Consider the following 25976-nt stretch of genomic DNA (forward strand, 5'->3'; position numbering starts at 1 on the left):
ATCGACCCCGGGTCTTCGGCGTGACAAGCGAACCCTTTAACCACTAGGCTGCCTGACCGCCCCTGATTACTATGAAAGTCATTCAGTTAAAACTTGAGCTGGCTTCTTGAATCACCGATAGTGATGTAGACATGGAATTTATATATGACAATTTTTATTTCTATAAGAGGGTCTGTATTCACTAGTGGGAGACACAACAAAAATAAATATTTATCTCGTTTCCAGATGCTTTTCAGCAAGGGTGCGCGAAAATAAAACATGTATGGCCTTAAGGATGTCCACTGGATTGTATTGATACTTTATAGTTAGATATCAAATCCTTTTGTTTGATGCATCAAAAAAATGTTGCATTTGTTGTAAACATAGATATGACCATGCTTTAAATATGATGGAGGACTTAATTAAGATGGAGATTTATTGAATGGTACTCCAAAAAAACATATATCTATCTAAAGTCTCAAGTGGTTCACTCATGAATCAAGGTTCAACCTTTCTCACACCAACGGCTGCATCAGAGTGTTGAGATGACGCAATGAGCGTTACGGTAGCTGCGGTGTCCTACAGGCCGACTTGTGGGGAGGAGGAAGCATCATGGTGTAGGGAGGGTTCAGTTACCACTACCGGACCCCTCTACACATGTTCGGGCGGTTGGGTAGCCTAGCGTTGGCTCGTCACGCCGAAGACCCGGGTTCAATTCCCGACATGAGTACAATGTGTGAAGCCCATTTCTGGTGTCCCCCGCCGTGATATTGCTAAAGGCGGCGTAAAATCAAAGTCAATCACTCACTCACTCTACACATGTCCCACGATCATGTGACTGCTGTCGTGCACAGGGATGATGTTCTTCGTAATCACATCAGACCTCTCTTGCTGGGTCTACCTCAACTCCAGGTCTTTCAGCAGGACAAGCTCGTCCCCATACAGCATTGGTCTCTATGGACCTTCTCACGATGAATAACATTCCTGTAATGCCCTGGCCGTCTTGGTCACCAGACATGGCGCCAATTGAGCATGTCTGGGACAAGATTGGGAGACATCTTCAGGCTGTGAGGCAGCCACATATACTACAGGAACTGGAAGCCTTTTTGGTGCGGGAATGGAACAGGATTCCTCAAGCCTTCTTCAAAAGATTTGTCAATTCAATGAGATGACGATGCGCGACCTGTATCACAGCTAACAGAGGCCACACACGCTATTGAAGGACATGACTGACATTTGTCATTTTTCTGTTTGGGGGAACCGGTTTTCGAGGGAATTTGTCAATAAACACGGATGGTTGTCATCAAACAATCGAGGCTAATTGCTATCAAAAGTTTTCTCTGCTATCGTTTCTTAATATTATCCACATATTGTTAATGGTCGTAACCTTATCCGCATTTTATGTACAACTTGCGTTTCTTTTTCGGTTGAGTATATGTTTGAGTACAAAACAAAGGTGAAACTGTCGGGGGACCAATGACTAAAACCAGAATGTCGACACACCTGTGTGTGGCATGAGGGCATAGGTGAAGGTGTGGTCGCCCATGTCAGCATTGGCATCAGGCGCCTTGGTGGATCGCAGCCTGGAGAGATAATGGTATGTGATCAGTGAACGGTATTTCAGTATGTCAGCTTGATGCAGGTCTTATAGATGTTTACTAATTGCCAACACCCACAGGAACATTTCCCAGTGAAGTTTGGAAGCTGTAATAACGTTTGAAAAATTAAAATATTTGTCATATTCATTTGCCAGTTGTAAGAAAAAGAGCTTCAGAACTCCATATTAGGTTGGTTGGTTGGTTTGTTGTTTTACGCCGCACTCAGCAATATTCCAGGAATATGACGGCAGTCTGTAAATAATCAAGTCTGGACCAGACAATCCAGTGACTGACATGAGCATCGATCCATGCAATTGGGATCTATGACATGTATCAACCAAGTCAGCGAGCCTGACCACCCGATCCCGTTAGTCGCCTTTTACGACATGCATAATTGCCTTTTACGGCAAGCATGGATTGCTGAAGACCTATTCTACCTCGGATCTTCACGGGTCCTACCATATTAGGACAAAGCAACTCAGAATCCTTGGCAGACATGGGCTCTGCCTTTACTCACACTGAAAAGAATGGACCTACAAAATCTACCAATTGACTCACGTGTCATAATTTTCTGCAAGAAGCCATCTTGTTGCCATGGCATCAATACAGATATGAACACCTACATTACCGCATGTCTCTCCCAAATCTAAATTAAAATTTGTTGTGAAAACTATTATATAATAAAATTCCAAAAATATTTTCATCCTCACAATGAAAGTCTCATGATGTTATCCACTGTGGAAAATCCATATTTGCAGTCGTTGATGACCGCCACACCGTAGCCATACTCGGAGATGTCGGCCCACTTGTGGCTGCAGACCTAGAAGTATAAGTGTCATCGGTTCATTGGTATATCACTGCTGTAACGCTAGTGCCAGTCAGATGCATCAAAATGCATAATTTTCCCATTAAAACACTATTATTTCATTTAATTGTACCATTTAACTGTGTTTTTGATGAAATTAATGGTTGAGACAAGTGGGGTTTGGAAATGGGGTTTAACATCACATCCAAGATTATTGCACTTATATAGGGACATGCATAGGGGGGGGGGGGGGGGCTGCTTGTATTAGTCCGGACTGATGCCGATTTATAGTGCTAGCTCGCTGAGATACCATGCCACAGTATAACTTGTATACCCCACTCAGACACAGCATACTGACTCCGAGCCGACCAATCCTTGTTTTAGCCCCTTAATGCAGAGTGCGAGACAGGGTAACAAGTACCATTTGTTAATGTCTTTTAGTATGACGCGGTCGGGGATTGAACCCTGGACCTTCCGCTCTACGGGCTAACGCTCTACCACTAGACAAGGAGGGGGTCCTCTATGTGAATGGAATAAGGGACATTTAATAACAACTTACTAAACCTCAGATTATTTAAATATGCACGCACGCATGCACGCATGTTGCTATATAAGTGCAATAATCTTGGACACAACGTTAAACCCCATTTCACCTCACCTCATTACAAGTTCCTGTTTTTCTGGTTATTTTTGTTATACTTATTCAATTTAAAAATTTAATCTAATTTATATGAGGCACCTAATGAGATGAGGAGGTCATGCTTGCTGACTTGTATCGTATCCCTGTTTGTTAATATTAATGGAAAAAAAAATTGTGGTCAAGACTCAGTAATTTACAGACAGCCTTTATATAGCTGGAATATTGCTGAGTGAAGTGTTAAACAATAAATGAACAAGGCAAGTTAGTTGTTCACGCTTTCGCTACAATCACAAGTTCACACATGGCACTCTACACAATGTCTAACTTATGCTGGAAATGGCCTGGTAGCCATGGAGTATATTTTCTGTTTAAAATAAACAATAACCCATCAGAACTTGTAACCAAGAACACCAACCAACAATAACAATGAACCAAGCATCTCCGCTCACCTCGAACCTGGCAGAGTCCCAGGAGGTGTTGTAGTGTGTGGGTCTCTGTAGATGGCCAAACTGGATCTCGTACGTGGCCTGGGATGACGTCATGCTAGTGGGGAACTCGACCTTCAGGAACTTGTGGCTCTCGTGCCAGCTCACCTTGGATAGGGGTAGGGGATCATTATAACATGTATATAGATAGCAGTGCAATGATGTCGCCATCTTCAGGAACTTGTGTCAATGAGCCTGGGGTAAAGGTAGGGTCTAGGCCTAAGAGTCTATGACCATTTGCAGCTTGTCTAGAGGCTGGCAAAACGTATTTCAGTTAAATAAGCAAAGCTGATAGTCCATTTGTTCAGATAAGAAATACTGAACAAGGGCTACATCACTTGCATGGTCAATTGCAGCCTTCAACTAATGGGCCCTGGAACCTGAATGATGAGTTTTCTGTCTATGTCCTGAACTACAAATGGTTCAGCAGACCTGGTGGTACCAGAGAACCAAGATTGTTTCATAGCTTTCTTACCTCCGTATCAAACCTGACATAGGGGCATCCAGCATCCAGGATGATCCTCTGCTTCAGTGAACTGGATGTGCCCACGCTGAAGGAAACCTACACCGAGAAACACTGAATCTTTACCACTTACAAGACAACTTGTGGGGTATATAGTCATCAGTCTATATAAGATAAGTCTTTGAAAGGCATTAAGAAGTGATATACATAAGGAAGATGTGCCCACACTGAAGGAAACCTACACCGAGAAACACTGAATCTTTACCACTTACAAGACAACTTGTGGGGTATATAGTCATCAGTCTATATAAGATAAGTCTTTGAAAGGCATTAAGAAGTGATATACATAAGGAAGATGTGCCCACATTGAAGGAAACCTACACCGAGAAACACTGAATCTTTACCACTTACAAGACAACTTGTGGAGTATATAGTCATCAGTCTATATAAGATAAGTCTTTGAAAGGCATTAAGAAGTGATATACATAAGGAAGATGTGCCCACATTGAAGGAAACCTACACCGAGAAACACTGAATCTTTACCACTTACAAGACAACTTGTGGAGTATATAGTCATCAGTCTATATAAGATAAGTCTTTGAAAGGCATTAAGAAGTGATATACATAAGGAAGATGTGCCCACATTGAAGGAAACCTACACCGAGAAACACTGAATCTTTACCACTTACAAGACAACTTGTGGAGTATATAGTCATCAGTCTATATAAGATAAGTCTTTGAAAGGCATTAAGAAGTGATATACATAAGGAAGATGTGCCACACTGAAAGAAACCTACACCGAGAAACACTGAATCTTTACCACTTACAAGACAACTTGTGGAGTATATATTCATCAGTCTAAATAAGATCTCTGTTGTCCAGTACTATCCATCACTTGCTTGATAAAGGTGTTAGGATCTACACCGAAACGTCGCACTAATTGTAATAAAGAAGTTGTTCATCCATAGAACTTGTCTTTCTTCATCACACCAACTTCTAAATGCCACTGAAAGAAGTTATATAAGATAAGTCTTTGAAAGGCATTAAGAAGTGATATACATAAGGAAGAGAATTTAAGGATGTCAACTTCTTTATCATGAGGAACACAACATTTCAGAGTATATGCTTACTCCTTCATCAGGTGAATGAAAGCATTGAGGCAGAGAACATATATTTACACGTAAGAACAACAAAAGTAATAAGATAACAAAAGTTGGAAACTTAACAAGGGAAGCCAACAGATAATTGGCGCTGATAGTTATGACAACTGGAAGCCAGGACTAAATTATCACTGATTGGTAATTGGCAATGGACACTTCATGGTTTATTTCACCATAAAACATTGTTCTATCATGACGTCATTTCTGGAGATTCGAACATGCACTCGCAAATTGATGACGTCGTAAATTGGACAACATTACTTTTAAGATGGAAGTGTCTAGTGAGTTGTTCCTACAGATGTAGCTCGGGTCCACAGATAAACGCAGAGGTCAAATGATCACACCCCAAACTGGGAGAGATGTGACAATCGATATTAGGAGAAAGAATAAACCAATCATGGCTGCGCCCCTCATAGTTTATTCTCTGTGCAGTGTTTTATTGTATGATAAACAACTCAAACTTGTCGTTTATTCCTTAAATAAAAGGTCAGAATGTGAAGCTAGGATGTTCTGGTACTGTAGCTCACCTGAGTATATGTTGTCAACAATGATCATCAAATATAGACACATTTGCTGCGTCATTGATATTTCAATAGTTCCTGTGTAAGGATGAAAGTATTGAACAAGGGTCAAATTATAACATTTCCTACTCTGTCACAATGATTGTTATAGTTAACACTGTTTAACTCTTTTGTTTGTAACATTTTTATGGCCATTGTCATCCCTTAGATTTCAGCTTACAGCAAAACACACTGTTTGAACTATAATGTGAAAATTGAATATTTTAATATCTTTAACAGAACAAAATAACAATAAAGCTTCAACAACACTGTCACCATGCTTTTCAATTGGTATATTCATAGGAGAAGATGTTTACAAAGTCAAATTGCATTTTGAGACAATCTGTAATCTCATTAAAATCAGATCTTAGTTCTCGATACGAACTACGAACAGAAGTTATTGGTCCCTTTGAGCATGTTGAGTTTGTTTGATCTCTTATTGCTGGAAGGTATTGCAACACAAAGACTTCCAACTGTGAGTGTTCTTTAACTTCTTTTGAGTAGTATATTTCCCCCCTCAAACTGTTTACCCTCAAAACTGTGTGTTGAACAAATTACTAAAGTGTATATATAATCCATGAGAAAATATTGTAGTTCTGGTCAGAAACCAAAGAAAGCCTGACATTACCTCAATGGTTGCCCTCAGAGGTCCTTGATCAACAAGCTTAGCTTCTTGGGTGACACTTGTGATGGGTTTTCTAAATAATAGAAATATTCATTTGTTAGTTTCTAAATTACATGGCATCAGTTTGTCAATGCAGTCTAGTATGTCTCATTAAGAAGGGACTGTCAAGAGTAACTCTGTAAGTGTACAAGGAGAAATCGTCATACAACAATTGACTTACCTTCTTTCTAGGTGGTAGTCCATCACGCCCCAGTACAAGGAGAAATTGTCATACAGCAACTGGCTTACCTTCTTTCTAGGTGGTAGTCCATCTCACACCAGTACAAGGGGACATCGTCATACAACAACTGGCTTACCTTGTTTCTAGGTGGTAGTCCATGACGTCCCAGTACAAGGAGAAATTGTCATACAGCAACTGGCTTACCTTGTTTCTAGGTAGTAGTCCATCACGCCCCAGTACAAGGGGACATCGTCATACAACAATTGACTTACCTTGTTTCTAGGTGGTACTCCATCACGCCCCAGTACAAGGGGACATCGTCATACAACAATTGACTTACCTTGTTTCTAGGTGGTACTCCATCACGCCCCAGTACAAGGGGACATCGTCATACAACAATTGACTTACCTTGTTTCTAGGTGGTACTCCATGACGTCCCAGTACAAGGGGACATCGTCATACAACAATTGACTTACCTTGTTTCTAGGTGGTAGTCCATCATGCCCCAGTACAAGGGGACATCGTCATACAACAACTGGCTTACCTTGTTTCTAGGTGGTACTCCATCACGCCCCAGTACAAGGGGACATCGTCATACAACAACTGGCTTACCTTGTTTCTAGGTGGAACTCCATCACGCCCCAGTACAAGGGGACATCGTCATACAACAACTGGCTTACCTTGTTTCTAGGTGGTACTCCATCACGTCCCAGTACAAGGGGACATCGTCATACAACAACTGGCTTACCTTGTTTCTAGGTGGTAGTCCATCACGCCCCAGTACAAGGAGACATCGTCATACAACAACTGGCTTACCTTGTTTCTAGGTGGTAGTCCATGACGTCCCAGTACAAGGGGACATCGTCATACAACAACTGGCTTACCTTGTTTCTAGGTGGTAGTCCAGGACTTCCCAGTACAAGGGGACATCGTCATACAACAACTGGCTTACCTTGTTTCTAGGTGGTAGTCCATCACGCCCCAGTACAAGGAGACATCGTCATACAACAACTGGCTTACCTTGTTTCTAGGTGGTAGTCCATCACGTCCCAGTACAAGGGGACATCGTCATACAACAACTGGCTTACCTTGTTTCTAGGTGGTAGTCCATCACGCCCCAGTACAAGGAGACATCGTCATACAACAACTGGCTTACCTTGTTTCTAGGTGGTACTCCCATCACGTCCCAGTACAAGGGGACATCGTCATACAACAACTGGCTTACCTTGTTTCTAGGTGGTACTCCATCACGCCCCAGTACAAGGAGACATCGTCATACAACAACTGGCTTACCTTGTTTCTAGGTGGTAGTCCATGACGTCCCAGTACAAGGGGACATCGTCATACAACAACTGGCTTACCTTGTTTCTAGGTGGTAGTCCATGACGTCCCAGTACAAGGGGACATCGTCATACAACAACTGGCTTACCTTGTTTCTAGGTGGTAGTCCATGACGTCCCAGTACAAGGGGACATCGTCATACAACAACTGGCTTACCTTGTTTCTAGGTGGTACTCCATCACGCCCCAGTACAAGGGGACATCGTCATACAACAACTGGCTTACCTTGTTTCTAGGCACGCCCCAGTACAAGGGGACATCGTCATACAACAACTGGCTTACCTTGTTTCTAGGTGGTAGTCGATGACGTACCAGTACAAGGGGACATCGTCATACAACAACTGGCTTACCTTGTTTCTAGGTGGTAGTCCATCACGCCCCAGTACAAGGAGACATTGTCATACAACAACTGGCTTACCTTGTTTCTAGGTGGTACACCATCACGCCCCAGTACAAGGAGACATCGTCATACAACAACTGGCTTACCTTGTTTCTAGGTGGTACTCCATCACGCCCCAGTACAAGGGGACATCGTCATACAACAACTGGCTTACCTTGTTTCTAGGTGGTAGTCCATGACGTCCCAGGCGTCCCAGTACAGGGGGACATCGTCATACAACAACTGGCTTACCTTGTTTCTAGGTGGTACTCCATCACGCCCCAGTACAAGGGGACATCGTCATACAACAACTGGCTTACCTTGTTTCTAGGTGGTAGTCCATGACGTCCCAGTACAAGGGGACATCGTCATACAACAACTGGCTTACCTTGTTTCTAGGTGGTACTCCCATGACGTCCCAGGCGTCCCAGTACAGGGAGACATCGTCATACAACAACTGGCTTACCTTGTTTCTAGGTGGTACTCCATCACTCCCCAGTACAAGGAGACATCGTCATACAACAACTGGCTTACCTTGTTTCTAGGTGGTAGTCCATGACGTCCCAGTACAAGGGGACATCATCATATAACAATTTACTTACCTTGTTTCTAGGTGGTACTCCATCATGCCCCAGTACCAGGAGACATCGTCATACAACGACTGGCTTACCTTCTTTCTAGGTGGTAGTCCATGACGTCCCAGGCGTCCCAGTACAGGGGGACATCGTCATACAACAACTGGCTTACCTTGTTTCTAGGTGGTAGTCCATGACGTCCCAGTACAAGGAGACATCGTCATACAACAACTGGGTTACCTTGTTTCTAGGTGGTACTCCATCACTCCCCAGTACAAGGAGACATCGTCATACAACAACTGGCTTACCTTGTTTCTAGGTGGTACTCCATCACGCCCCAGTACAAGGAGACATCGTCATACAACAACTGGCTTACCTTGTTTCTAGGTGGTAGTCCATGACGTCCCAGGCGTCCCAGTACAGGGGGACATCGTCATACAACAACAACTGGTTGGCAGGATGGTCCTCACTCAGGACGTTCCTAAATTCAAGGAAGCTATTGTCACAGTCAAAGCAGTTATGTCACACATCATCACAATAAAATGACAATTATCATACCAGTATATGTTTATCAGAGAAACCCCTACATGATTCTGAGCCAGTGGACCCTTGAAGATTCCGGGGTAGAATAGATCTTCAGCAACCCATGCTTGCCGTAAAAGGTGACTATGCTTGTCGTAAAAGGCAAGTAACGGGATCAGGTGGTCAGGCTCGCTGACTTGGTTGATGCATGTCATCGATTCCAATTGCGTGGATATTAATCACTAGACTGTCTGGAGTGAGTGAGTGAGTGAGTGAGGCCATTATGATTTTACGTAGCTTTTAGCAATATTCCAGTAATATCACAGCGAGGGACACAGAAAATCGTCATCACACATTGTAGTGGGGGCTGGGACGGCTATCTCAGGTACTCGGGTCAGCCAGGTACTGAGTAGGACCCGGGTACCCACAGGACAACCCGGACCAGTGGTTAATCACATGAGATATTGTTCAATGACAAAAATTATTTAGAACTCTGTTTAAACTACAAGTCACTAATGTTTGCAGTTATTTCTGAATATACACCATTCCTTCTGACTTTCATATGTTTGAATAAGGATAAAACTACAGCGGGTACCTAGGTAGGGTTAGGTAATAGGGGGGTTGGTACCCAGGTAGTAAATTTGGACTCGTCCAAGCCCTACATTCCCTACATAGGGAAACAAAACCCAGGTCTGCAGCATGGCTAGCAAACACTTTATACACTAGGCTACCCTTTCCCAACTTTAACTGGAATATTGCTGCCTGGTGTTTGACAATGAGTGAACGAGTGAATGTTGTCTAAGCACATCTTGTCAAGCAAGAAGTCACAATTTGATTATGTGGAGAACAGACCCATGAAGATTCCGGGGTAGAATAGGTCTTCAGCAACCCATGCTTGCCGTAAAAGGCGACAATGCTTGTCGTAAAAGGCGACTAACGGGATCGGGTGGTCAGGCTCGCTGACTTGGTTGATTCATGTCATCGATCCCAATTGCATGGATCGATGCTCATGATATTAATCACTTGATTGCCTGGTCCAGACTAAATTATTTACAGACTGCCGTCATATTGCTGGAATATTGCTGAGAGCGGTGTTAAACAACAAACCAAGCAACCAACATGTGGAGAGCACTTACCGGGTATATCCTGAGTTCATGCAAAATGTATCTAACTGTGGTACGGCCTTATAAAAAAAAGGCATGCTTCGCCTCTCATTTTGCTTCTGGTGGCAGTGCCTTTGAATACCAACAAGAGTTTGCCACTAACGTGGCTATATCCCCCGCCCCTGTTGCAGAATTTATGACATAATTAAATCTAGACAAACCCTAACCTTTTTTAACAGAGGTGGAACTTGTTATGGAAATTGTAAAAAAAAGAAGAGTTTGGAACCTAAGTCCATCTTGCTGCAATGGAAACGTAAAAAAATTAAAATTTCTAAAATTTCTAAATAGCAAAAGGCACCAGTTCGGCATGTACCTGACAAACCTGCGAAGTTTCATGAAAAAATATTGAACAGTTTATGAGTTATGCTCCGGAAACGAACCCTTCCCTCACAGAACCTAAGTCCATCTTGTTGCCATGGAAACGTAAAAATCAAAAATTTCTAAAATTTCTAAATAGCAAAAGGCACCAGTTCAGCATGTACCTGACAGACCTGCAAAGTTTGATGAAAAAATATTGAACGGTTTCTGAGTTATGCTCCGGAAATGAAACGAAACGTGACGGACAGACGGACGGACGGACGGACGGAGCCCATTTCTATATCCCCCGCCAACTTTGTTGGGCCGGGGATCATATCATACTCACACTCATCCTCTGGTACTTCAAGAGTGACTGTGTATGGTTTAAAGCCACTTTGAACAGTATTTCAGGCATATTGTGGAGCAAAGACCGAAGTGATGCAGGTCTCAGATGTTTACCACTTTGGTGAAACCCACGAGCACAGGTATGGTACTGACAAACCTAGGAACATAATCACTGTGAATCTGGCTTCTGGCATATCTCAGGGATGCAACTCTGCACAGCAAATTGCGGCACTTCAGACAAGAGGGCCACCTGTGTGCATATCACTTGAGGATAAAAGATGCATAAAATTACCTCTGTGAATCTTGTACCATCAAAGATGTAACTCGTCCATGGCTATCCACTGTAGCGGTCAGGAGCCCGTTAGAAATAGTAATCACCTTACCCTGTGTATGACAAAACTTAGTATTTCTTAATGAAACAAGATCATAAATCAATAAAACCAGACTGTTTTGTACTTTGGTTTATTAATTATTTTGTGAAACTATTTTTGTTATTGTTATTCAAAATATTATCTGAATGAGTCGTCATCGGAACGGTGTAAGTTAATAAAGTCTTGTCGGACTTGCTTTTCACGATATTTTTTTTTCAACTTTGTTTCAAAGAAATCCATTAATCAATTTTGTTTTTAAAAGTCTCATCATTGTGATGGCATGTATTCATCATATGAATTAAAACTAAGAGGTTGTGTGAATAGTGTTTGGAATAAAGATTTTCGATATGTTTGATATATTTGAAGATGGCACAGCGCGAAAACTTGTTTACCTTCTTCGATGCAGTAACAGGTTTGTAGTCAGGGACACGCTCTAAACGAGACACACCACAGCTCACAGCCTTCACAAGAGCTGGAAAAGAAAAACAATTTTTATACGTTTGGTTTGTTTTACACCAGTCAACAATAATTACATATTCTAAGCTTCATGACAGTGGCCTATAAGCAATGTCGTCAGTCAAACCAGTGGTCCATATCATAAGCAAAGTACCATCTTGGTACAATGACATGCAATCAAGCAAGTTACTGAGTCATTTCAGTCAACTCTTACAAGAAGCATATTTTGTGGGGATCAAATCCATCTTAGATTCACCATGGGGCTCATCTTCCGGAGGCAAGGGCGTTAACTGACTATGAAAGTCTAGTTTCCACCTTTGCCGAAATAGGCTGGAATTACCAGGCTTGATCATAGCGTCACAAGTGGCTGTTACGAGTTATGTCCCTCCTGTGTCCCAATCAGATTCCACCTCACATATCACTTGCATTTGCTTCAAACATAATGGCGGTGCCTATTCAAGACGATCTGATTGATAATCAAGATCCAGATTGTAATAAACAGGTCTTACCTCTTGCTGAGTTTAAGCCCGCGTAGCACCGTAAATTCTGGCCACCTTTTTCTTGTTTACCTCAGCAGCGAAGCTTAGAGCTGAGGTTTGATGGTTGTTTTAAAATAAGTATGAGGTAAGGCGACCACCGATGAACACGATTGTGTAGCCTATGGTATGTTTAGCAAGTGCCAATAGGTTGAATTCCAAATAAGTTACATTCATATTTCATGCGATATCGAGCTGTGATTCGAACCGAGTGCGAAATCTTGAATAAGGACCAAGATGGATGTCACTCCTTGTCTATATGTATGGCGGGGTGTGATTTTTTTTCGATACGAATATTTTATACTATACACGCTATCATCGAGTTCCTGTGGTTGGTGGTACACATGCTTTGCAGATCCTTTAGTCAACCGAAATCTGCATGTTGAAATCCATTTTGTTTACAAACTGGATGTCTATTTCGTACGTGATTTTGATAGGACTATGCATAGACTCGTTAGTCCAGCCAAAATGAAAATCCGGAATTCCAGCCTAATTTGGCAAGGGTGGAAACTGGACTTTTATAGTCAGTCTACACCCTTGCCTTGAGAAGATGTGGGGTGTTTGGATAAGGAAGCTTAATACTCATAATGTTTTAGGTGTATCGGATAAATACACCAATACATATATGGCTAATGTCAGAGGAAACCTATAGTGACACAGATTGTATATGTCTCCTACTTTTATGGAACCCACAAGCTGGGGATGGTGATAACGAGAGGTCATCACAGGGCAAATTTTGGACATCAACGTTGACCAGTGGATTTCACCAGCTCGTTATGCAACCTAGCATAAATAACAACACATTGATAAAAACCCATGCAAGAGGACTGCTGTTGGATGCATTGACCACACAACTGGGCCTACCATCACCAGCACTGCACCTAGTCTACTTGGCTTTCTATAATGTCATGAGCAGTTATCCAAACAGGTTCTTTATACAGAGCTCCAGATAAGCTTTTGGTGTTGTGGGTATTTTACCCATGCATTTTAAAATCATTGGGTATCAGTAATTCTATCTGGGTATTCAAATTTCTGTTACCCACCAGTTTTTACACATGTGGGTATTTAAATTAAATATTTAAAAACACTATTTATCTAGTCCCTGCAAACTGGTGTCATGGGGGTTCGAGAGCTTTATAGGACTCAAAAATACCACGATACTTCCACAAGAAAGTGGGATGGCAAATGATCATGATGTAACTGTCATCTTGGAGTTTGGCAAGGTTGACGGAATGCCCGTTTATAATTTCAAAATAAGTTGCTGATTTGCTAATCGAATACACGGTGTTACTTCACAATATTTTGATGATACGCACAAGTTTTAATTTTGTAGCGTATCTGTAATGTTCGTTGATACGCTTGGATTTTATTTTACTGCATATTTCTGCATTTCTGATGCGTATTTTACGCAGATACGCAGCTTATCTGGAGCTCTATTTATAAACGCATTATTATTATATCTGTGCTAACAGAGCAAGGTTCATCATCAAGGTCATTTTGGATTTCGAACCATCAACAGTTGATCCTACACAATGAGAGTCTATGCCTCAGATCATTACGCCACCTGTGACTTCTATTTTCCAAAGGTATTCCTCTACATTTGTAACGTAAGGATGCTTCTACCTAATGTGTTGCCCTCCTTGTCGACCTGCTGTGTGTCTGTGCCAGTGGACTTCTTCTTCTTGGCAGGGCTTGCAGTGGCCTCGGCCACCCTGACCACACCCTGCCGCTCCCAGGCCTGGGTGTTCACCACCACCGCCTCACCCTTGTCCAGCTGCAACAGAGAGAGGGTGGGGCATGTCACGGGTCCCATGTGTCAGTATGTTCCCAGGTGGCATATAGACTGGTAGAAGGAGAGGTCAAAGTGGGTGCACAGACTTTCAGCTCAAAATATCTTGTACATCCTGCTTTTGACACATGTAACAAATTTATCATCACATAGAAATCTAATTTTCAGACAAAATGTTAAGCATAAACAACCAATTTAACCCATTCTAATGCAAAGGACTGTCCACACATTGATACATGATTCAAGTATTGTCCACATTAATTCCATATTCAAGTATTGTCCATATTAATTCTAGAATCAAGGATTGTCCACATATTGATTCAAGATTCCAGTATTCTCCACAAATTGATACAAGATTCAAGTATTGCCCACATTGATTCAAGATTAAAGTATTCTCCACAAATTGATACAAGATTCAAGTATTGCCCACATTGATTCAAGATTAAAGTATTCTCCACAAATTGATACAAGATTCAAGTATTGCCCACATTGATTCAAGATTCAAGTATTGCCCACATTGATTCGAGATTCAAGGATTGTCCACATATTTATTCCAGATTCCAGTATTCTCTACAAATTGATACAAGATTCAAGTATTGCCCACATTGATTCAAGATTAAAGTATTCTCCACAAATTGATACAAGATTCAAGTATTGCCCACATTGATTCAAGATTAAAGTATTCTCCACAAATTGATACAAGATTCAAGTATTGCCCACATTGATTCAAGATTAAAGTATTGCCCACATTGATTCGAGATTCAAGGATTGTCCACATATTTATTCCAGATTCCAGTATTCTCTACAAATTGATACAAGATTCAAGTATTGCCCACATTGATTCAAGATTAAAGTATTCTCCACAAATTGATACAAGATTCAAGTATTGCCCACATTGATTCAAGATTAAAGTATTCTCTACAAATTGATACAAGATTCAAGTATTGCCCACATTGATTCAAGATTAAAGTATTCTCTACAAATTGATACAAGATTCAAGTATTGCCCACATTGATTCAAGATTCCAGTATTCTTAACATATTGATTCAAGATTCAAGTATTGCCCACATTGATTCCAGATTCAAGGATTGTCCACATATTGATTCAAGATTCCAGTATTCTCCAGTAGATGTAAAAATCGCTTCAAATGGAATCACATCCCATACATTCTCTTGTTTTCTTGTCATCATAAGATTCACCTGATAAGATTCATTTGATGGCGTCAAGCCCAAAGGACAATGTCAAATTACCCAACACTGGGAATAGTGATGTAGTATGGTTGACAATGAGTTCAAAGATTGATGTTGTGTAAAAAGAATATTCTTAGAAAGTCAGCCACAAATTTGTAAACTTTTTGGCATGCACTGGGTACATGTAGAGATAAATAATAGGTTGCATTTCTCAATACTAGTGCATGTTTTATATGGTTTAATCAAGCCCTGCAAGCTATATGACATATTCCTCTGAGAAGCGACTCCCTCCTACATACCTCCTGCCTGACAACGGCAGATACTGCCTGTCTCAGCAGCTTCCGTCCAGACGTGTCTACATCTGTGAACATCACAATGGAAATTAACATCAAGGTGACAGAACCAATGATAACATGGAACACACTGAGAGAACGTATGACAGAAGACACAGAGTCTTATTGTAACTTGGGATGCTTCATCGAACACATTAGACCCATGAAGATCTGGTGTAGAATAGGTCTAACAACAAGTACCATCTTTTAACGTCTTTTGATATGGAACAGCCAGGGATTGAACCCCGCTCTCCGGGTACATGCTCTACCACTAGACCACGGAGGAGGTCCCTACAGAAAGGAAAACTAGTATATACAGCTAAAGCTCACCTTTGTAATACCTGTGTGCATCGTCATACACCTGGAACACATATAGATCAGGTTAACAGAAGACTGTCAGTGTCTGTCTGTAAATTATCATGGAATTTTGTAATCAGTGTCATTTTATATCCATAGCCATGAAGTACAGACAATATATAGCCATGCAGTGTCAACAGTATATAGCCATGAAGTGTAGACCTACGATAGATATAGCCATGAAGTACAGACAATATATAGCCATGAAGTGTCTACAGTATATAACCCATGAAGTGCCTACAATATATAGCCATGAAGTGTCTACAATACATAGCCATAAAGTGTCCACAATATATAGCCATGAAGTGTCTACAATACAGAGCCATGAAGTGTCTACAATACATAGCCATTAAGTGCCCACAATACATAGCCATGAAGTGCCCACAATACATAGCCATGAAGTGTCTACAATACATAGCCATGAAGTGCCCACAATACATAGCCATGAAGTGCCCACAATATATAGCCATGAAGTGCCCACAATACAGAGCCATGAAGTACCTACAATCTATAGCCATGAAGTACCTACAATATATAGCCATGAAGTGCCCACAATACAGAGCCATGAAGTGTCTACAATACATAGCCATGAAGTACCCACAATACATAGCCATGAAGTGCCCACAATATATAGCCATGAAGTGCCCACAATACAGAGCCATGAAGTACCTACAATCTATAGCCATGAAGTACCTACAATATATAGCCATGAAGTGCCCACAATACAGAGCCATGAAGTGTCTACAATACATAGCCATGAAGTACCCACAATACATAGCCATGAAGTGCCCACAATATATAGCCATGAAGTGTCTACAATACATAGCCATGAAGTGTCCACAATACATAGCCATGAAGTGCCCACAATATATAGCCATGAAGTGTCTACAATATATAGCCATGAAGTGCCCACAATATATAGCCATGAAGTGTCTACAATACAGAGCCACGAAGTGTCTACAATACAGAGCCATGAAGTGCCCACAATACATAGCCATGAAGTGCCCACAATACAGAGCCATGAAGTGCCCACAATAAATAGCCATGAAGTGTCTACAGTATATAACCCATGAAGTGCCTACAATATATAGCCATGAAGTGTCTACAATACATAGCCATAAAGTGTCCACAATATATAGCCATGAAGTGCCCACAATACAGAGCCATGAAGTGCCCACAATAAATAGCCATGAAGTGTCTACAGTATATAACCCATGAAGTGCCTACAATATATAGCCATGAAGTGTCTACAATACATAGCCATAAAGTGTCCACAATATATAGCCATGAAGTGTCTACAATACAGAGCCATGAAGTGTCTACAATACATAGCCATTAAGTGCCCACAATACATAGCCATGAAGTGCCCACAATACATAGCCATGAAGTGTCTACAATACATAGCCATGAAGTGCCCACAATACATAGCCATGAAGTGCCCACAATATATAGCCATGAAGTGCCCACAATACAGAGCCATGAAGTACCTACAATCTATAGCCATGAAGTACCTACAATATATAGCCATGAAGTGCCCACAATACAGAGCCATGAAGTGTCTACAATACATAGCCATGAAGTACCCACAATACATAGCCATGAAGTGCCCACAATATATAGCCATGAAGTGTCTACAATACATAGCCATGAAGTGTCCACAATACATAGCCATGAAGTGCCCACAATATATAGCCATGAAGTGTCTACAATATATAGCCATGAAGTGCCCACAATATATAGCCATGAAGTGTCTACAATACAGAGCCACGAAGTGTCTACAATACAGAGCCATGAAGTGCCCACAATACATAGCCATGAAGTACCCACAATACATAGCCATGAAGTGCCCACAATATATAGCCATGAAGTGTCTACAATACATAGCCATGAAGTGTCCACAATACATAGCCATGAAGTGCCCACAATATATAGCCATGAAGTGTCTACAATACATAGCCATGAAGTGTCTACAATACATAGCCATGAAGTGTCCACAATATATAGCCATGAAGTACCTACAATATATAGCCATGAAGTACCCACAATACATAGCCATGAAGTACCTACAATATATAGCCATGAAGTGCCCACAATATATAGCCATGAAGTGCCCACAATACAGAGCCATGAAGTGCCCACAATATATAGCCATGAAGTACCCACAATACATAGCCATGAAGTGTCCACAATATATAGCCATGAAGTGTCTACAATACATAGCCATGAAGTGCCCACAATACATAGCCATGAAGTGCCTACAATATATAGCCATGAAGTGCCTACAATATATAGCCATGAAGTGCCCACAATATATAGCCATGAAGTGCCTACAATACAGAGCCATGAAGTGCCCACAATACATAGCCATGAAGTACCCACAATACATAGCCATGAAGTGTCCACAATATATAGCCATGAAGTGCCCACAATACATAGCCATGAAGTGCCCACAATACAGAGCCATGAAGTGCCCACAATAAATAGCCATGAAGTGCCAACAATACATAGCCATGAAGTGTCTACAATACATAGCCATGAAGTACCTACAATATATAGCCATGAAGTGCCTACAGTATATAGCCATGAAGTACCTACAATATATAGCCATGAAGTGTCTACAATACAGAGCCATGAAGTGTCCACAATACATAGCCATGAAGTACCTACAATATATAGCCATGAAGTGTCCACAATATATAGCCATGAAGTGCCCACAATACAGAGCCATGAAGTGTCTACAATACAGAGCCATGAAGTGCCCACAATACATAGCCATGAAGTGTCTACAATACATAGCCATGAAGTACCTACAATATATAGCCATGAAGTGCCTACAGTATATAGCCATGAAGGACCTACAATATATAGCCATGAAGTGCCTACAATACAGAGCCATGAAGTGTCCACAATACATAGCCATGAAGTACCTACAATATATAGCCATGAAGTGTCCACAATATATAGCCATGAAGTGCCTACAATACAGAGCCATGAAGTGTCCACAATACAGAGCCATGAAGTACCTACAATATATAGCCATGAAGTGCCTACAATACAGAGCCATGAAGTGTCTACAATACAGAGCCATGAAGTGCCTACAATACAGAGCCATGAAGTGTCTACAATACAGAGCCATGAAGTGTCCACAATACAGAGCCATGAAGTGCCCACAATATATAGCCATGAAGTACCTACAATATATAGCCATGAAGTGCCTACAGTATATAGCCATGAAGTACCTACAATATATAGCCATGAAGTGCCTACAATACAGAGCCATGAAGTGTCCACAATACATAGCCATGAAGTACCCAAAATATATAGCCATGAAGTGTCCACAATATATAGCCATGAAGTGCCCACAATACAGAGCCATGAAGTGTCTACAATACATAGCCATGAAGTGTATACAATACATAGCCATGAAGTGCCCACAATACATAGCCATGAAGTGCCCACAATACATAGCCATGAAGTGCCCACAATACAGAGCCATGAAGTGCCCACAATAAATATATATATATAGCCCAGAAGTGCCTACAATTTCAATGGAGGAGCCTGGCAGCACATCGTGGAACTGGTTGAGGAGAAACAGCTTCCAGATTCTCTCCAATTCTACACTAGGGTATTTGTAGCCTTTCCCACTGGCGGATGCCAGGACGGTTGCTATGGTACCCATCAGTTCCACATCATGGAGCAGGAACTCACACTTGCGGTTACTCTTCTTCACCTAAAGATGCAGAGACAAACATCACCACCTTCGACATGTCCAATACTGAGATTATGTTAGTTACATAATTTTCTCTATTTCTGTTATCAGCACTTTAAAGTGTCTTGGAGCCTTTATTCAATTGGGGGCATGGGTGGCCCAGTCGTCTAAGGCGCCAGGATTCCCTGTGCAGAGTTGCGTCCCTTGGGCAGGCCAGAAACCTATGATTGTGGGTTCGAATCCCTGTTCGCCCCGATTATGTTTCTAGGTTTGTCAGCACCATACCCGTGCTCGTGGGTTTCACCGAAGTGGTAAACGTCTGAGACCTGCATCACTTCAGGCTTTCCTCCCACATTAAGCTGACGCACCGTGATATGACTGGAATACTGTTAAAAGTGGTGTTAAACCCAACTCACTCACTTTATTCAATCCATCTGTAATTTCAAGTGAGAACAATCATGACTCATATCCCCTACCAATATGACATGACCGGTTGTGTGCAAGGCAAGAAATATTGTATTGTTTTCAAGATCTGCTTCGGAAAGGAGCACTACCACCATTTTCAGTCAAAGGCGAAATCGTTGCCATGGAAACTCGAAAAATTATTTTTTTTAAATTGCAAACTATCAGTTCACCACCAGACCTATCTATGTGCCAAGTTTGGTTAAGATATCTAACATGGTTTTTGAGTTCTAAACTAGATGTGATGGACAGATGGACGGAGGGATGGAAATACTGATGTACAGCACCCAATCCTATATCACCCTTCCACTTCGTTGCAGGGGATATAAATGGGAAACATGTTGGTTGTTCCGCTGACCTGAGCATGTGTTGTGTAGGTGCCGTTGTGCATCTCCAGGTACAGCTCGCCCCTCCATGTGCACAGCTTGTCCCGGCCACTCTCCTTCTCTACCAGCGTGAAGAAGTCGTCCGGTGTACTCATCTCTACCCTGGAACAGATACAACCAGGGCCCCCTTGCATAAAGTGATCTTAGTGCTAAGACTATCGTAAGCCAATGTTAAAGTATGGGAGTTACGATCATCTTAGCGCTAAGATCACTTTGTGCAAGTGGGTCCAGGTATCCATGGCCCCGTTCCTCAAAACAATCTTAGCGCTACGATTGTCGTAACTCAGTGTTAAAGAATGGGAGTTACGATCAACTTAGCGCTAGGATCACTTTGAGGAACGGGGCCCAGAGGAGATTTAAAGACATTTTTCTGTTATTTTGGGTATTGATAGTTTTCGTTGGGTATTAAATATTTCTTTATTCCCAGTCTATTGCGAATTAATCATACTTAACATTGACCGACAACATTTTTACCCCGATACATCTACATTGATCTACTCCCCTACTTTCAAGATGATCAATGACATTCGTAACTCGTATTCTTTAACACTGAGGGGCGGTCGGGTAGCCTAGTGGTTAAAGCGTTCACTCGTCACGCCGAAGACCCAGGTTCGATTCCTGACATGGGTACAATGTGTGAAGCCCATTTCTGGTGTCCCCCGCCGTGATATTGCTGGAATATTGCTAAAAGAGGCGTAAAACCATACTCGCTCACTCACTTTAACACTGTCCTTCCACATTTGTAACTCCCATACTTAAAAATTCTGTTATTTACAGGCTGTGATATAGATGGAATATTGCACCATTCATTCACCCATCATAAATAATTTAGCAGCTTTTTGAGTATGGTATGCTTTATTATTGCGGTAGTTAATTCATAATGGATAGTAATCGTGAACACTAAACTATTAAATATTTCATACGTTGTTTCTTGTTCTTTGTTCAACTTTAACAATACACCAATTAGATTGATCAAAGCTGATTTTCTTACGAGTTCGGTAAACAAAGTACCTGTCATTAGCGACTCAAGGGGAGGCAACTCTATATTACCGTGGTATCACTATTTTATGGTGTGAGACGTGGGGATTATGTGGGTTACATCATTTCCTGTGTTGGCTTATGCATAATCAGTATCAGTATCAGGTCCTCATCCAAACCAATGAGTTTTTTTCTAACCAATTTTAAATGGAGGTAGGGGTCATTCCGCTTGAAAAACATTCCAGAAACTATCATATAAAATTTAACATGTATATTAATCAGCCGTGGCATATAAGTCCTGTTTTGATCAAGCGATGAAATATTGTGCTTAAATTTGCATATGTAAAACATAAAGTAAAGTATAATTATGGCTGAACAATCAATCCTATTTCCTTGGGATTCTTTGGGATTCCAGGTTAGAATAGTGACTGAACTTGTGCTGGTTGTACGTGGCAGCTACATGGATAATGTGATTAAATGTCTACATACCTTGGTAGCCCATCAACATCCTTCACCCTCTGCAGCTTCTCAAGCATCTCCTCTCTGACATGGAAAAACAAAAAAGTGAAATTGATGAACAAAAAAATACTAAAAACGAGTGAGGTAGGTTGCTTAACAGCATATTTCAGTACTGTCGCCGATGTCAGATTGGAAAGAATTCCAAAGTGACACAGGTTGTAATTGTTTACCACTTGTCAGGCATAGACATCTGTATGGTTGAATATGGGCTTCAAACCCTCGATCAGCAGATCCTGCCACAAGAAAGGAACATAACCATGTACACCAAGAATAATGGAGGTTACTAAGGTTCAAGTGATACTGTTGTAATTGATTACCACTTGTCAGGCATGGACATTTATGAGGTTGAATATGGGCTTCAAACCCTCGATCAGCAGATCCTGCCACAAGAAAGGAACATAACCATGTACACCAAGAACAAAAGAGGTAGGTTCAAGTGATACAGCTTATAATTGTTTACCACTTATCAGGGCATGGAGATGGTGTTGACAGACCAAGAACATTTATGTGGTTGAATAGCCTACAGGTTTCAAACCCAGCAGATCCTGCCACAAGAAAGGAACATAACTGTGTACACCAAATTGCAATGCCTTACACCCCTGAGGAAACCTTTCACAAGACAATTTGTTTTTTTCTCTACATACCCGAGCTTATTTGATAGCAAAAATCTGTAAACCATCAGTAAATCTGTAAAATCGGTAAATGAAAAAGAACTTTGGTCCCAGTATCATGAGATTACTCTGTAACAACAGAGTCATCACAAAATGAACAGATGATAAAGAGGCAACTGATGAGGTGACTAACGTTGGACCATGCCCTCCGTCTCCGTAGCCAAACAGGTAGCATGTGCGTCCAGACCGGCCCTTGTCCTGGAAGTTGTCCACTGTGTACAGGAGCTTGCAACACACAACACCGCCGACGCCATTATTTGTCATATATTGGATATAAAACTACCGTATTCGACGTAATAAGCGCCCAGGGTGCTCTCAAAATTAGAAATAGGGGGCTCTTATTAGAATATTATTTTGGTACAAAAAACAGAGTTGAAAGATAAATTTCATGGTTATGCTGACAGCCTGAAATGTTTACATACGACAGATATAATTTTCCAGAATTTTTTTGCCCATAATTAAGGGTGTATATAGCACACGAGTGCGTATCATACGCGAATAAATTAGTCTTGTGTACATTGATCAATCGGAAGGGGTGCTAATATGGATTGTTCACCAGCCAATATATCAGCAAATGTCATCGTGGGCGCTTATTAGAGCGAGGCGCTTATTACGTCGAATACGGTATGTATCATGCTTGCCGAAGCAGCGTTAGTAATTGGCACTAGTCCTGTAGTCCTTGTAAAACTGCCCCGTAGTTAAGGTAACATAAGGATAAGTAGATATTTGCCATTTTTAAGGGTTTGCTATATGTTATCATTATAAGGTCCAGTGGACTAATGATGTTAGTTTCTACCGCTGCAAATTGTGGCAAAATACAATTATTATTTTCTAATACATGTAGATGATATTTATGATGTGGAACTGTTGAATAATCATCATCACTGATTGTCTCCCTTGAACAGTCCCATCTCATCCCTTCTTAATAGTGAGGTTTTAATATAGTTGTATAATAACCATGATAATACTAATGATGCACACATATATGTAAATTGTAAATTCTGTTTTCTAAGGGTTTGGAAAATGAGTAAAATTTTTCTTTTCTTTTATTATGAAGTATGGCTTCTAAACCTTAACTATTGTTTTTTAGCATTATTTTAAACTGCACTTTTTAAACCAGTATGATCACACAAATATTTTACCTCATATAACTTACATATTTTCATTTTTCAATATAATTCATAAAAAAAATTCACTTATATCTATAACATGTATAAGTCCGGACCAATTTGAGTTTTGTTGCACAGAACATCTTGGTCCACCTTGTCTTCATTCAAATAGAGTAACAAAATATCAAAAGCTTGTTTTAGCATGTAGGCTTAGGGTTGATTTGAGCAAAAACACATTTTTCAAATAAAACACAACATTTTTACTTTTGCAAAACAATTATGTTAGACTCATCTGTAAAAAAAGAATACTAAGGCTAAAAAAATAATGGTCTTGGTTCTCAGGCACCGCCCGCATCATCATAAAGTCTGTCGCACGTTTTGTTTTTACTTTAATTTTTTTTTTTTTTAAAGTCATTGCCTGAGAACTAATTCTTTTATTTTTTCAAACCTAACTTGGTCTGACCATGGACACAAAAGATGAAATACAAGAGAAACAGAAGGGGGTAGGGAGGGAGAGAGGGAGGGAGGATTGGGTAAGGATAGCAGCAAGAGGTATATCATGAGAAAGAAGGTGATTTAGAGAACTGGGATGAGTTATAAGGCAGGTTATGCATACAAACAAGCCCTGACACCATAAGCAATACTGGACAGCTTTTGTTCACCTCTTTCACATTAACCATCATATGATATGTGTCCCCAGGTGGGAAGTGAGTCAGGACTTGAGTGCCGTTGATGCCTTCCCACCAGAACGTGTGGTTCTGCAACACGCACAAACAAGAAAGTCACGTAAACATTAAAGAACAGGGGAGGTAACTCTTACCTCCTTGACGTTAGCCTGCATACCATAATTGTCCCCTGGTGGGAAGTGTGTGAGAACACTGGTGCCATCGATGCCTGCCCAGAGGAATGTATGATGCTGAAATGGCAATCAGTCCATGGCCAGGTTTTAAAGGAAGGGCTTATTCTCGGAAGGGCGACATTTGGTCCACCATGTCGCTTGTGCGAGAAGGTACTAAGACAATCGATACTGGATTATCTATAACAACAGTCTTCTGTCATCACTGACAATTAGTGCTGGCTAAAAAGATTGATAATTGGAATTGTCATCGATGGGAAGAAAAATATAAACGATTATCAATATGAAATTATCATCGATAATATTAGAAATTATAATGACTTTTTCAATATAATTACAACGTTTTTCATCTTATATTATTGAATATCTGCAAATACCAGTACAGTCTTGCAGTCCGACTTCGCGGTGTGATGTTGCCTTTCACTTCCTGGTTCGGCATATCTACAGGTCATATCATGTTCTTTCATATTTCAATGGTCAAGTTAATATCTCAGCTTATCTACGGGTCGGCTTATCTGCGGTCATATACAGTACATAAACCCTTGTGATAAAATAAAGTTTAGATTCACCGAAACAGACGGTGTTATTGTCAGTATTGTCAATTGCCAAAGACAAAAAAACTCTGTTTTTGTTCTATCACAAATGGCCACAAAGTAATCTATGCATAAATGTGTCCCTGTTCGTGCATATTTGCTTAAAGTTACTTCTCCGATATTTATCGATAATTGAACGATACTTATTCAGTAATTATCGATTATCGATAGCCAGTGCTACTGACAATGGCATTTTTTCTTGTGTATAGTGCACACTTTTTGGCAAACAATACGTCTGTTAAATGGGTGGTGCATATCACACACACACACACACACATGCAATGTGTTCTGATTATCATTTGCACTTTATAGACATTACTGTGAGCCATAACACTGGAAATAGCTGTCAACTAATCTGACTGACTGACTGACTGAGTATGGTTTTACGCCGCTTTTAGTAATATTCCAGCAATATCACGGCGGGGACACCACAAATGGGCTTCACACATTGTACCCATGTCGGGAATCGAACCCGGGTCTTCGGCGTGACGAGTGAAAGCTTTAAC

General features: G+C 40.9%; 1 protein-coding gene across 4 annotated transcripts in view; it reads right to left on the bottom strand.

Moving 5' to 3' along the window:
- LOC124147248 (alpha-mannosidase 2C1-like) overlaps positions 1-25976 on the bottom strand; it is a 59024-nt gene that overhangs the window by 4108 nt on the left and 28940 nt on the right. For 3 of the 4 annotated variants that reach the window (XM_048383473.1, XM_048383475.1, XM_048383476.1), the window contains 16 exons: positions 24684-24779; positions 23046-23137; positions 22212-22265; positions 20717-20846; positions 19729-19917; positions 16161-16191; positions 15798-15859; positions 14143-14293; positions 11920-11999; positions 11449-11540; positions 9206-9310; positions 6319-6388; positions 3983-4069; positions 3472-3615; positions 2288-2397; positions 1483-1562 (listed from right to left, as the gene is read on the bottom strand). In XM_048383473.1, the coding sequence (XP_048239430.1) occupies positions 1483-1562; positions 2288-2397; positions 3472-3615; positions 3983-4069; positions 6319-6388; positions 9206-9310; positions 11449-11540; positions 11920-11999; positions 14143-14293; positions 15798-15859; positions 16161-16191; positions 19729-19917; positions 20717-20846; positions 22212-22265; positions 23046-23137; positions 24684-24779 (1573 nt within the window). Of the gene's footprint in view, positions 1-1482; positions 1563-2287; positions 2398-3471; positions 3616-3982; positions 4070-6318; positions 6389-9205; positions 9311-11448; positions 11541-11919; positions 12000-14142; positions 14294-15797; positions 15860-16160; positions 16192-19728; positions 19918-20716; positions 20847-22211; positions 22266-23045; positions 23138-24683; positions 24780-24841; positions 24938-25976 lie in introns of all 4 variants that reach the window. The other variant, XM_048383474.1, reaches the window with a different exon arrangement.

Source organism: Haliotis rufescens, unplaced genomic scaffold, assembly GCF_023055435.1.
Source record: "Haliotis rufescens isolate VD_foot unplaced genomic scaffold, xgHalRufe1.0.p SCAF_49, whole genome shotgun sequence".
NCBI lineage: Eukaryota > Metazoa > Mollusca > Gastropoda > Lepetellida > Haliotidae > Haliotis > Haliotis rufescens.